Source organism: Stegastes partitus, unplaced genomic scaffold (genome assembly GCF_000690725.1).
Source record: "Stegastes partitus isolate 25-593 unplaced genomic scaffold, Stegastes_partitus-1.0.2 Scaffold1124, whole genome shotgun sequence".
NCBI classification, from domain to species: Eukaryota; Metazoa; Chordata; class Actinopteri; family Pomacentridae; genus Stegastes; species Stegastes partitus.
Genome location: NW_007578855.1, coordinates 181,277 through 194,524, shown reverse-complemented (window position 1 = coordinate 194,524; position 13,248 = coordinate 181,277). Strand labels below are relative to the sequence as shown.

General features: G+C 43.4%; 1 protein-coding gene across 4 annotated transcripts in view; it reads right to left on the bottom strand.

Moving 5' to 3' along the window:
* cdc42ep1b (CDC42 effector protein (Rho GTPase binding) 1b) overlaps positions 1-9,732 on the bottom strand; it is a 19,137-nt gene extending 9,405 nt beyond the window's left edge. The window contains exons 1-3 of one of the 4 annotated variants that reach the window (XM_008296375.1): positions 9,564-9,732; positions 4,608-5,260; positions 2,975-3,526 (exon numbers count right to left, since the gene is read on the bottom strand). In XM_008296375.1, coding sequence (XP_008294597.1) covers positions 2,975-3,428 — 454 coding nt within the window. In that variant the 5' untranslated portion in view covers positions 3,429-3,526; positions 4,608-5,260; positions 9,564-9,732. The remainder of the gene's footprint in view (positions 1-2,974; positions 3,527-4,607; positions 5,261-9,563) is intronic. The other 3 variants (XM_008296373.1, XM_008296376.1, XM_008296374.1) reach the window with 3 other exon arrangements.
* Between the last annotated feature and the right edge of the window lie 3,516 nt (positions 9,733-13,248).

Here is a 13,248-nt window from a genome sequence, read left to right as displayed (position 1 = left end):
GTTACCTGTCCAGGTGAACCTGCCTTCACCCTGAGTCAGCTGGGATAGGCTCCGCCCCCCACCACCCTAGTGAGGATTAAGGTGTAGAGATGATGGATGGATGGAATTTCTCTATCAGGATATCTGAAATTAAACCCATCACCTGCCACCTCCCCTCATGTTTGTAGCTGCAGTTTTGCAACCTGGACTGTTTCTAAACATTAAATTAAGCAAAATGTGCTTAGGACATCATCCTGAGTCATTTTGTAGAAACAAAACACTGGGCATGAAGGTTTTAAAGAACAAACTGATGGAACATTTGTCAAACATTTTAGTTTCTTCACCAGAGGGCGGCAGCGTGCAACGACTCAGCAGTCAGTGTAAGTGTGTGTTTAGTGTGGTGTCACCCGCTAACCCACGAAGCTGCGACTTGTGAGTCCTGCACATTTACTTCTCCAACTGTAGGAGGGAAGCAGTGGTGTGGTGCCGCTGAAGGGGCATGAAAAGGGAGAAGAACGGTAGGGACAGATGTGCATGTTTTACAAGGCGAGATCAGTGAAGATGGGGTGAAGTTTTAAATCACAGGTGTGACAGGACATTAAACCGACGTCTTGGTGGCACGTCGTGAGACTTAATGTTAAAGACCAGGGGTGTCGAACTGCGGTCCTCGAGGGCCGTAATCCTGCATGTTTTAGATGTTTCCTTCTTCTAACACACCTGATTCAAATGATCAGCTCATCATCAAGCTCTGCAGAAGTCTGATAACGATCCTGATCATTTGAATCAGGTGTGTTGGAAGAAGGAAACATCTAAAGTTTGCAGGATTGCGGCCCTCGAGGACCGGATGTCGACATCCCTGTTAAAGACTGATGTGTGCAGTGGTGACTCAGGGAAAAGATGGGTGTCAGTGAACCCAAACCCAGCTCCCATCATCCCCCAGTTCAGCCGCTCTCTGTCACTCAGTTTTAACAAATTCCTCATGAATTGGGTAATAAATCTGGAGAGGGGAAAAAGGGGATTTCCAGTCCAGACAGAGTGTGCACCCTGCTGCCCGACAGGCTCTGATTGGTGAGCAGACGTAATGACTGGTGTGTTTATGTTGTTCAGTCACACACACACACAGATGACAGGAAATGCCCACTGAAATATCCTTCCCCCTACCAGAGCAGCAGCAGTGCGTGTCGCTGTTTATAGACCTAATTGTGTACAGGTGTTGCCGAGGTGATTCCAGATGACTCAGAGGAAGGCGTTCTGTTTGCCGGTTGTCCCGGAGGAATGTGGGAACGATGTTGAAAGGAGGGCAACCTCACCCTCTCTATTGGTGTGTTCACTGACATTTATGGCGCTGTTTGCTCCAAGTCCACCGGAGAGTCAATAGTAAGAACAGAGACGATCATGATTTAATGCATCATTGTACCAGGTTGGGATTTTTTAAAAATCCTGATTTATGTTGACTAGCGCAGTGCAACGGTACCGCTGGGCTCGGGTGGTCGCTCATCATCGTTTTTGGGTCACATCCAGCCTGTTTTCTGTGCAATCTAAGGAGCTTTTTCACTCGGTAGGACATTTCTGTATTCAGTTTTGCCAATCGTTGCACCAACAGATGCAAATTTGATTTAATATTTATTACATAACGTGGGCTTCAGTGCACAACGATTCGAGGATCACGTGATCAAACCTTTTGTGTCTGTCTGTCTCCCGTCAACACCAGTTATTCATTTAGTTCTTGAGCCACTTGCTAGTTTATAGTGGCAAAGCAGGGCTCGGTAAAGTCTGGAAATTATGCAGCAAGTATGAAAGAATTTAAAATTTGGGGTGGGGAGGGTCTAGCCTCAGCTACATGGGCTCTGTTAAAAACTAGGCTTTGGACACATTCATGAAACTTTATGACCACAAAAAAAAAAAAAAAATAGATTGTGCACAGTGACATTAGTAAATCAGAAAGGCTGAAAATTAGAACATACAGCTTTGGAAATAATTATTAGACCACTTATTGTTCGACCTGCTTGGATTTTGGTAAATACAGCATCTTTGAAAACACATGAGAAAGTGTAAATTATTATTACATTTTAAACTTTAAAATAATGTCTTCAAACTGTATTTTTTATTTTCAAAATTCACATGTTTTGAGTCACCATTAAAATAATGGGGTTCTTGCATAAGCTGTAAAGTGACCAGATACTCAAAACAGAATCATCATTCAAGAATGCATCCAGGAGAGCTGAGGTGGTGAGAAGACGGCCATGTTGGCGCTTCATGAAGAGGGAAACAGACAGAGCTGGTGCTAATCAGCTTGGAATCAGGCAAACAGCTGTCCATCACAACCTTAAGAGAAAAAGTCAGTGTGGCTGCACCAGAGGAAGAGGCAGAAAACAGTGTTCAGTGGTCTAGCAACTCTTTCCACAGCTGTACGTACATTATGCAGTGTGTCTCACCCACTGTGGTGTCGATGGTTTTACTAAAGCCTCCATGTGTGGCGTTAATGCTTTTGAAGATATGTCATGTGGTAATCACATAGACTACACTGTAAATATTGAACTGAAGCTTCACCTGAAAAACTTGCATCGCAAACTAAACTGCAATATCTGTAAACAGAGGTCTGTTGTTCAGGTTTAAATCAGCATAATTCCCCTTCAATTACCAACCGTGTGACAAAAAGACTAAAGTCCAGATGACAGATTAAATGATTCTAGAATTACTCACACATAAATTTATCATAGAAACCAGTTTAAAAGTTGACGTAGTCCTGTTCATATTGTCAGCTTAGACTTTTTTTTTTCAGAACACACTCAGCTTTTGTACACAGTCTGCGCTTAAACTCGATATGAATTCATCTGTGCCACCCTTGAGATCACGTTCCATTGTCTCCTTAATAAAGCATCAGATTTGATCACTACTGTTTTCTCTGCTCACTTTTAATGAAGATAATCTCGCTGTTAAGATGCTTTACATAAATCCCGTCCCATGCTGGAGGTGATTATCTGTATTATCTCACCATATGTGTAGAAGGAGTCGTCTGTCGAGCTGATGGAGCTGGGGAACAGCCCCCTCTGTAGGCACCCGTTGGGGGAGTCCACGTTCAGCTGGGGCAACGAGATGGCATTCTTGATGATGGGTGAGATGTCCGGCGGCGGGGACGACAAGTCTCGAGAACCTCCTCGCGGCCGTGGCCCAGAGTTCTTCCGTACGTGGCGAAAGGTGCGCGTAAAGAACCCGGTTGTCTTGGAGCTGTTGGCAGAGTCTGGACTTCCTGGCTCCCTGTTGCCCCCGTAGTTGCTGAGGAAGGAAGTGTCACCAAACACATCCCCGCCACGGCCTACGTGCATAGTGTGTCGGAAGTCGCCCAGCGGAGGGCTGATCATGTCCACGGAGAGGTCGCTCTTAAAGCGGCGTTTACCCTGTGAGCCCGACACAAGGCCTTTAATCCCTGGCAGTTTTCCCAGACTCATGGCGGCAGAAAAGTTGTGTAATTTCCCTTTATATCAACTGAGAATGTCTGAGCTCCAATTACATGTCAGTCAAGTCTGAATTCCAGTTTCGGGGTCCACTGTAAAACCAGAGAGAGGGAAAAAAAAAAAATGAAATGCCTAGACAGTGAGGACAGAAAACACAAATATGTGGTTGTTAAGTTGGCAGAGAATGTGTGTATAATCCATTCTCCATAGAGTCACAGCCAGCTATTCATGCACTGCCTGCCCACGGCTTCCCTTTAGGATCTACGCTGCAAGATGCCGCTTGCATCCCCTTCTCTGCCCTCCTATTCACGGCTGGTACTGCACATCTGTCCAAAATGACCACTTCTTCTACACGACAGCAGCTTCCAATCATCACAAACTAACAATGAGATAAATTACAAGGCCATACTCTGTTCCCTCTGGATACCGCAGCCTGTGCGGTTGGAGAGTTTGGGGCGGACCAGGCGCTTGTTCAGATTTGGTTCACAGAATGACTGTGTAGAAATACAAAATCCAGCCACAACTGGAAATACACCGAGCTGCGATTCCAGCCAAAGAAACTACAATTCTACAGTTTCATTTAGCTTTTATCCAAAGCGACGTACATCTGAGAGCAGGTACAACACAAGCAAGGATCTAGTCAGGAGAAAACAATCTAGATAAGTGCCATAGAACAAATAAATAAAACTAGGCAGTTGTATGGCACAACAGACTGGTGTTCCCTTAGTTTTAATGGTTTTAGACTTGGGGAACGTCTTCTTGTCAGCCCCAACTTGTGTTTCGCTCGCAGCACTAAGAGGATCACCTCAGCAGGAGGCCTTGTGAAGCTAAAGGGTGTTTTACTCAAACCCCACGAAAAAAATAAAGCTTTTGTGCAGAAATACAGAATTTTCAGGACAACGTATAACTGGGCATCGTGTCAAATCAACAAGCCTGTTGAAGTTTATATATAAATATATATAACTGTACTGAGTTGCTTTACAGGCTCATGGAAGTGTGTTCTCCCATCTCGCTATTATTTAGGTTTCAGGTTAGCCTACGAGGATTAACACCTAAGAGCATGTCTGAGGTGTCAGTCTGTTCGTAACAGTTTTGAACCCAAACACACTGCATGCGCTGCAGTAGAGCAGCAATACATGCATGCAGGACAATTTATTCATAAATAAATCATACATTTCACCTGCGTTCCTGTTTTAGGTTCAGCAGCCTTCAGCAATTTTCTATAATCCTACACTTTAAAAGAAACGAACCACAGCTGATCATCAACACAGCGTGTCTCCTGTGTTGCTTACTGGCAGTGAAGCCTTTCTGTGCAACACGTCCTAACTTCAGACAGAAGTCTGTTTTCTGATGTCTTCTTCAGTGTCTTCCTCTTAGCAGGACAACAGGGGGTCCACTGCCACACACCGTCTCCCACTAAAAAGCTTTTTATCCATGTGTGGCCCCACACCGTCCACAGGACATCCTTTCCACAGGCCTGCCGCCTCGCTTCTTTGTCCTCTGCTCCCAGGTCCTTCTCCGCCCAGGACACAAGGCCTTTGAGAGGCAATAAAACCAATCAGAGCAAAGAAAAACGAAGGGTGATGCACTCCTGGAAAGGGCAATGAAGTAAAGCGCTGTAATCCAGCAACTGTTTTGTCTGCATCGTCCTGGAAGAATGATAAAGCTGCTCCGGGATTGTCCATGCACTGGATTAGCTGCTAATCCCCTCTGTCTTCCCTCCCTCTGACTCCCTCACTCGGCCTCTGCCTTCTCCAATCCACTTAGTTCTTCGATGTCTTCCAGGTAGGGGGTTCTCTGTTTTCATTTAGTTCACATGCGGCCAGCTAAAGACCAGGGAGAGAAAAGGAGAGGGACGTTAGTGGCACACTTCACCCAAGACTAAACCAGAGAAATGTGTTATACAACTATAAAGGTGCTCAGTGGTGAGAATCCTGTCTGACAAAAACTTGACAAATGAAACGTGTCTTTGCTGAAGGCTTGGAGGAGTCTTCTGTGTATTCTGACTCTTCTGTCAGCTTTTCCACAATTATGTTGTTTAGAATCACAACTATTTCAGGGCTCCACAGTTCAACAACTAGTGGACCTACACAGGATTGTCAGCTATGTTGACTTTGACATTTTATGATGACTTCCATGAATAATTAAACATTTCTCCCAGTTGCCTCGTCTTCCTCTGGTTTGTATCGTGCGGTGTTGGACTGTGGGTTAACGTAACAACAACCTGCCTGCTTATGCACCACCATCTGGACCTATTCTAGCAGATTTGTACAGTTAAACACCATAAACACACTGTTTGTGGAGACACATTTTTCCTGCAACATCCAAAACTCTCTGTGGTTCTGTGTTTCCACTCCGAACACCTTCTTCCAGCCTGCTGCAGAAATGAATCCAAGGCAAAAGGAGCACTGGTAAGCTCCAAACACGTGACCTCTGCGGGACACGGCCAGCATTGGATTAACTGCTGCCAGGCCAATCTGGATCTGTGATAAAACGCCTTCTGTAAGGTGACGGTGCCACTCTGACTTGGCACTGGTCTTCCATCAGTTTCCAACTAATCCTTGCTTTTCAAGAGCTTCAGGACAAATATTCAGGGGCGGCTATCGTTCACTGTCATTTATTGCCTCAAGGAAGGCACGGAAGAAATATGATGAAAATGTGTCTGACAGTAGAAGAACTCAACTTAGAGGCCAGTCGTGTGCAGGAGGAGCGAGGCTGGATGGGTTTTAGCTGTTATCTGACCACTTCTGAACCTTCAGCTCAGCAACACTTAGCTTAAGGCAACGATTAGGGCCTGAGGGGCACGAGAAGGTAAGACACAGGTAAACATTAGCCACAGAAACAAATCAGTCAGAACTGATGAAGCCTCTTGGATGAGAGGTGAAACGTCTTCAAGAAACTCAAGCAAGTCCAGTTGCTACGATTAATCTACGAGTATCACCATGAGCTGGAGGACTGAGAATCTTCACTGACACACAGAAACAAACAGTCAATCAAATCCGCCTGTTTGACATGAATCCCTTCATATTTCCTCCACATTTCAGTCATCCGCTGTGTCGTTCATACCTTCTCGTGGTGCAATCCACATGTTTTCTCGCGTTCCTCCAGCTGCCAAGTTCTTCTACCCCCTTAACAACTGTTTATACCGACTTTGTGAGGAGTAATTTGTGTAAAATAAACTATAACACCAGCACATAAATTCACTTTGAGAACTTAATTCCCTAAAATTGGCCTCGTTAGAAACACGCAGAAAGACATTTGGATCTGTTAAGCGTGTTATTTATCCCAAAGCCGTACCTGCAGACTCCCATAAACAAGTGTTTCCACATGAGAGGCCTGACTGATTGTAGACACGAACGTGGAGGTTTGGGAAGCGTAATGGGAACAGCGTGCAGTGGGGAGAGAAGACCGGACGGCATCTATTACAGCCATTAAAAAAGGATCTGAGGGTGCTGATGAGAAACACATTTTTACCTTCCGTCTTCATGCGTTCTTTATCTGCCCCCCTTGGCTTCTATTTTAGGCTCTTCTTTCAGTCATTCTCACTGTGTTGTTATCTCAGTTTTCACTTCTGTCACAAAAGCACAATGTCAAACACGCTTCCCTTCGCTGTCACCCTCATTGCAGATCTTACAGTGAAACCTCTGGTACCACAAGTGCAGAACTGGGCTGTGATTACATTTTGGTCGCAGTGGCTCAGATGGAGACACAACCGTACGCTTGTACACAAGGCTACACACAAACACACACAAACACACACAAACACACACAAACACACGGCTCAAACAACAAAAAAAGAACTGGCAAACAAACTTTGAGCTATGGCAACTTGTAATAAAGCTTTGTTCAACCAAACAACTACAGTTAGTTCGGGGACTTTTTCTCCCCAATCAAAGGTATTTTTAATTACAACTTTTAAATTGTCCCAAATTAAGCTTTAAAGCCAATTTCATGATGTTGCCTCAACGTGAATTTCTTTTTAAATCATCTAATCCAGAAAATGTTGGTTTAAATGACACATAATATTATCATGATGCCACATTTTAATGTCGACCCAATTTAAAAGGCTAATTAAATCAGTAAATTACATTTTGTTTTTCGATTAATTAAAGAAGGTCCCTTGAATTACTTTTTACAGTGCAGAGGACAGCACCGGCAAACCGTGGTTGAGGTCAGAACACCCTGACCATCGGCTCCAAAATACAACATGCACTCAGTTTACAAGCTGCAACGTGGCAAAGCACTCCACGGCCTGCCAGGTCCGTATGGTCAGGGTGTGTGTGTGTCTGCAATGCATGCATTCAGATGTCTTCTATGCCACCTGGATAGCCAGCCGTCTTTTACATGTCTGATTAGGGTGCATGCTAACTGAAAGTGTTAACATGGGTTCATAATGATACATGACCTCTAACACAGATCTGGTCCGGACCTGTGTGTCAAATCGGAGCTCTGTGGTTCACTGACTTCCTGTTCACTCCCTCGAACGCTTTTCTTGAAGTTCGACTGAGTCAACAAAAATTAGTCACAAGAAGAAACACTCGAGATAAGAATTCGCTGCACATTAGACCTCTTCAGCTAGTTCGATTACTTCTTTTATGGTGAACAAACAAGGAAAAGAAACCAATGAACAACAACAGCAGAGGAAGCAAACAGAAGAGTTTGGTTTAACCCTGATGAACATTCACTAGTTCCACGAGTTTGTATGTAGGAGACTTCTGTCAACAAAACTCAAGGGAAATGGGACCAAACAACAGCGAAGTGCAAACATATCTCATTCTATTCAAAAGCGCTGCCTAACAAAGAGTGTAAAGAAATGTTGCCTCTTCAAACTTCCACCTACAATAAACGGGGCGCTGCACTTAATCGAATATATGCCATACTCACAACCTCCAGGTTGTCTGAAGATAAAATAAAGTGCAAAGTGTAGGCCAATGTAGTAAAATACTTATGAATACAGTCAAGTATAGAAGAAAATACAAGAACCACGATAAAACCAATTGAGAAACGGTCTCATCAGTAATGTTTTAAAGGACAGTGTGAGACCTCATAGGAGGGACTTCTAAAGCAAAGACCTGATCATCTCTGGTCATAAAGAGAAATTCAGAAAAGAGAGGATCTCAAACAGCCATCAAGATCATGAGTAGTTCAATGATCACAAGTGTATGCTGGCGACTGGCCGTGTTGGACTTTAACAACAAGCATTAAAATACAAAGATCTGTTCTTCAGCTAACTAGTAGCCAGTGAAGCACAGGAAGATTTGGAGTTTCCCTTCTGATACTGGAGTAAAATGTGTTTCAGTAATCGAGTCTGAAACGACTTTTTCTAAATCTGTAAAACAAAACAAAACAAAAAAACGTGATCTGACCTTAAAAATCAGCCTCAGCTGAATGAAAGAACACGGACGGTATCTCCAATCATGATGCCACCTCCGTGCCAGCACACTGATCAGAGAACTGGCACAAATCTACAACAGCTGTTCTGTGGTGCAGCAGGAAGAGAACAGTGACCAATTGATTTGAAATGTTTCCACCAACCATCAGCTCACTTCTTCACTCAGAGGTACGAATGTAATCTGTGACATACGATGCATGCTACAGGGCTTCCAACCACTGCTATTGTAATAATGAGAAGTAATGCTGTCAAAGAGGATGTACACAGAAAAGTAACTTCAAAAGCAGTGACTCACTACTGCACACAGCACAGGCTGGATCATATTCAAGTCAGTCATTTGGAAAAGTTTTCCATTTATGACATTTGTTTTCAACTGGGCAGAATGTTTGGGACTCTTCTTTACATATTTTATAGAATAATGATGCTGTGCTATGACAGATGCACCTACTAGCATTGTTGTTTGGCCTCTTTGCTGCACTGACAGTTGTCTGAAGGTTGCATGTTAATAGCATGTCTGTCATGTGCAAAGGTTGATTGTAGTGATCTCATAAGACAGCAAAGTGACACAGCTGCTGTGGTTTCCTTTTTCTTCTATTTTTGCACCGAGACGCACTGAAACTTAAAATAGAAAACCAACACGGCTGCACCGACAGGGTTTCAACGTACTACTGCTTTATACAATAGCAATTTTCATGCATTAAATCAAGTGAGTCACAAACTTTTCCGAATAATCTTACCTTAAAATAAACTCAGAGTGCGGCCCCTTTGCGGAAACAGAACTTCATCCCCTCTTTTCTCTGCCATCCTGCTCAGTTTGTGGTCTGCACCGTATGTTTCCACTTGGACGTGAAGTTTGCATCTGTGCAGAGCGGCAGAGCAGCAGCTCCGAGTTGCTGCTGACAAGTGAACTAAAGGAGATGGAGAAGGAGAGGAGAGGGGAGGAGGAGGAGGAGGAGGAGGATGGGTTGGAGGTGGGTGGAACTCAGAAGCCTGAATAACTGCATAGTAATGGGTGTTGATGCATGATAGGGGAGGCACAGCTCTTGTTTTTTGGTTCTTTGAATGTCACAGAATCAAAAAAACAACAACAAAAAAAGTTGGCTTTCTTGACCATCAACTTTATTAACAAATCTGAAAGTCACACTTTAAATCATTTTAAGCACATTCAGCTTACTCTGCCTCAACAAATGTAGTTAACTGCACTTCACTTGATATTTTAGTTCAGTCTCATTTTATGAGTTGTGAGCATGTAAAAGTAGTCGAGTTAAATTAACTAAACTTGAGAAAACAAGTTCAGTGAACTCAAGTTGAATCAACTTGTCATAGACAACGGTTACAGACGAGTTCATTTTGGAGAGCTTCTTCTTCATTAAGCATTGAGAACTTACAGCTTAAAACCCATTTTTGACCAGAATCAGGACAATGACTCTCGATTATGAGGAAAAGCAACAACCCTAACAAAATTTAACACACATTAAAGGCACACGGTTCCACCATGACCATCTTCTCAAACTACAAGAAAATAAATAGAGTCTCTGGAGAGTTTGAACTTTCTAAAAGCACATCCTCAGAAATCTGCTTATACACTAGTTTGTTTTGTATAAACTCAATTTAATGAGCTGAGGGAACTCGAAGGTGTTTATTAACTCATGTTTTAAGCTCCAAAGTGGTCTGAAAGTAGAAATGAGACTTTTTAAGTTCACTTAATTAAAGATTAGCAGAACTTATGCATACGTTTACATTTAGCAAACTTAAAAAGATAAGTTGATGGGACTAATTTCCTTTACTTTGTAGTTGATGTTAACATTACAGTTTTATGGTAACACATTTAAAAAGTGGTCTGTGGACTAAAGCTATTCTAAAACTGTGCGTTACTTCCTGAAGACAGACAAAGGAATCATTTCGTCCAGCTACGCCAGCAGAACAATGAGCGATTGCCTGAGGTGACTGCCAGCAGGACTGTAGAGCTGAAGGTGACGCAACACTCAGCCAGCATGTAGCAGATCGTCAACCTTTAATCTGAGAGTAAAATATACTCGATAAAAGAGCAAAAGTCCAACAATAAGCAAGCCTGAGGTCACCAAAGGGGGCAATGTGAGAAAGAGTCACTCAGAGCACATGTGAAGGCTGTGATAATAAACCGCTGTGACTCTTCCTACACTGTTCTAACAGCGTGGGTTCGTGCTTCTTGGCTAAATACAGGTAAACGTGCAAGTTAATGGTTTTTGTTTTTTGCATTTTGCGCCTTTGTCCTACTTGTGTGTGAGAAACCTCTTGGTCTCTGAACTTACTTGTCTGGGGACTGGGAGTGGTGACTGTGAGAATCAAAAACACGAGCTCCTGACACCTGCACAGGTATCATTTAACCCTTTATCACCTCTTCACACTGATCATCGTGCTTTCATTTGGACATGCAGCGGTGGTGGATGTGTGCACAGCGGTACAAGACATTATCTTCCAGGTCAGTGTTTTTGACCATTTGATCAGACTTTCAGATGCATTTTTTTTGTGTTTTGACGAGCAAGTTATATTCTAAATAAATTAACATGATTATTTAACTGCTACAACATTTCCCACTCGTACTTAGTGTTTGCCGGTATATCAGGTGTTGTCATTGGTTCAGCCTGTAGTGTGTGTTGAATGCATCACTACATCCACGTCTCGCTAAACACAAATCATAATAGACATGCAGTGATTGCTTAATCTTAAACCTCATGGGACCTATGGCACTTCATATCCTTACGATTTCATCTATTTTAGTGGTGAATTAAGAGGATAAATGTACGTCTGTGGTTTCACTCATATCTAACAGAGGAAAAGTTGTTGCTGACATCAGCTGTTTCCATCCTGACAGATTTTAAAAAAAGCAAAGAGATTCCTCTGGATCGCGGGAACCTAAACGTCCACGCCAAGGAGTTTATGATGTCCATCTGACAGATAAATGTATTACCTAAAAATGAATAATGTCCCATGACAGGTGGGAAAATGGGAGCACAGGAGAGGCTGAACTGACTGGATGAGATGAAAGGAGGCAGGACACAAGGTGGACGAGGGAGAAAAAGGCTGCCGGCTCCGAGTAAGAGGAGAAGAGGAGGTGATTGAAGGGAAGCAGATGTGAAGGGAGGGGTGATGAGAACAGACATGAGAACGAGAGATATTATCACTGCTGTGTGGATCTGGGAGGGCGAGCGGCTCCTGTTGACAAGCTTCAGATGCTCGACGAGGAGTGTTGAAAATGTCGTCTCCTATTTCGGTTCTCGTCCATAAAGGCAAGTTAAGGTAGAAATTAGAGCCAGCATTGATCAAATTGAGGCCCTGTTTACACGTAGCAAAAACGGTGATATTTCAATGGGCCTTTGGTTTACATGTAAATGAAGCGACAAGCCACCGAAAACAATCACTTCTGAAAACTGTGGAGATTTGGAAAAAACTCTGTCTTTATGTTTGCATGTAGACAAGAAGGAGTTTGACGTCATAGTATGCGACAAGAGCGTCGTGTGTGACAAAGTTTACAGTTTTTCAGTAATTTGTGCCATTTGTTGTGTTTTTCCCAGGATTCTGATTGGCTAGCATGCTTCTCATTACACTGCCCCCTACAGGTCTGGCAGCTCATAGCGGCTCTTAACAACAAGACTTTTCCTGTGTGAACAACGTTATTTTTGAAAACCTAGATTCATTTTTGTAAATACCGGCTATGTGTAGCCTGAAACAAACTGAAAACACGAAACTCATCGACCAGAGATTAGAAAGAGGAGGAGGTGGACAGGAAGGAACACAGGAGGAGACGTCTCAGGCAGACGAAGGTTCTTTTTTTTCCCACCGGAAATTACTTTCTCACAAATCAGAGCAGCGGCCAAGAAGCTTCAACTGGTTTCAGACACGGAAACTCATTTTGTGTTTAACAGCTCACTATTATTACTGTCCGTCAGACCTGATGCATTCATCCAGTAAAAACACATTTAAACATGAATTAGTCTAAAGGTGATTTCTTCTGGCTCCTGCTTTCGAGGACCGATCCAGGAGGTTGGACTCCTGATCTCATGAAACCCAGATGTGCATTTTGGAGATGAGCGTCCAGGAAGTGGGAGTGATGGGCGTAAGCGGGGAGAGGGTGGCGTGATCAGGTTGATATACGGAGGGCTGGGTTAAGGGGTACATGAAAGAAGTCGATCCCTGTGGCTTTGTTTGGACTGCGCTCCCGTTTCCGTGGATTCTGACCCGCCAGGAAGCCGAGTGTTGGCCCAGAGACAATAGAGCATTATAAAGTCGGCCCTCTGTGCTTTCTAGGCTACGGCTGAAGAACAGGCATGAATACACAACTGGTTCTGAAACACTGTTTTTAGGTATCGAGGCTAAATTTAGGAGATGGATTCTGTTCTTCTTGGTGACTATTTCTCAGAAAAAGAAATCCATGTAGTTGCT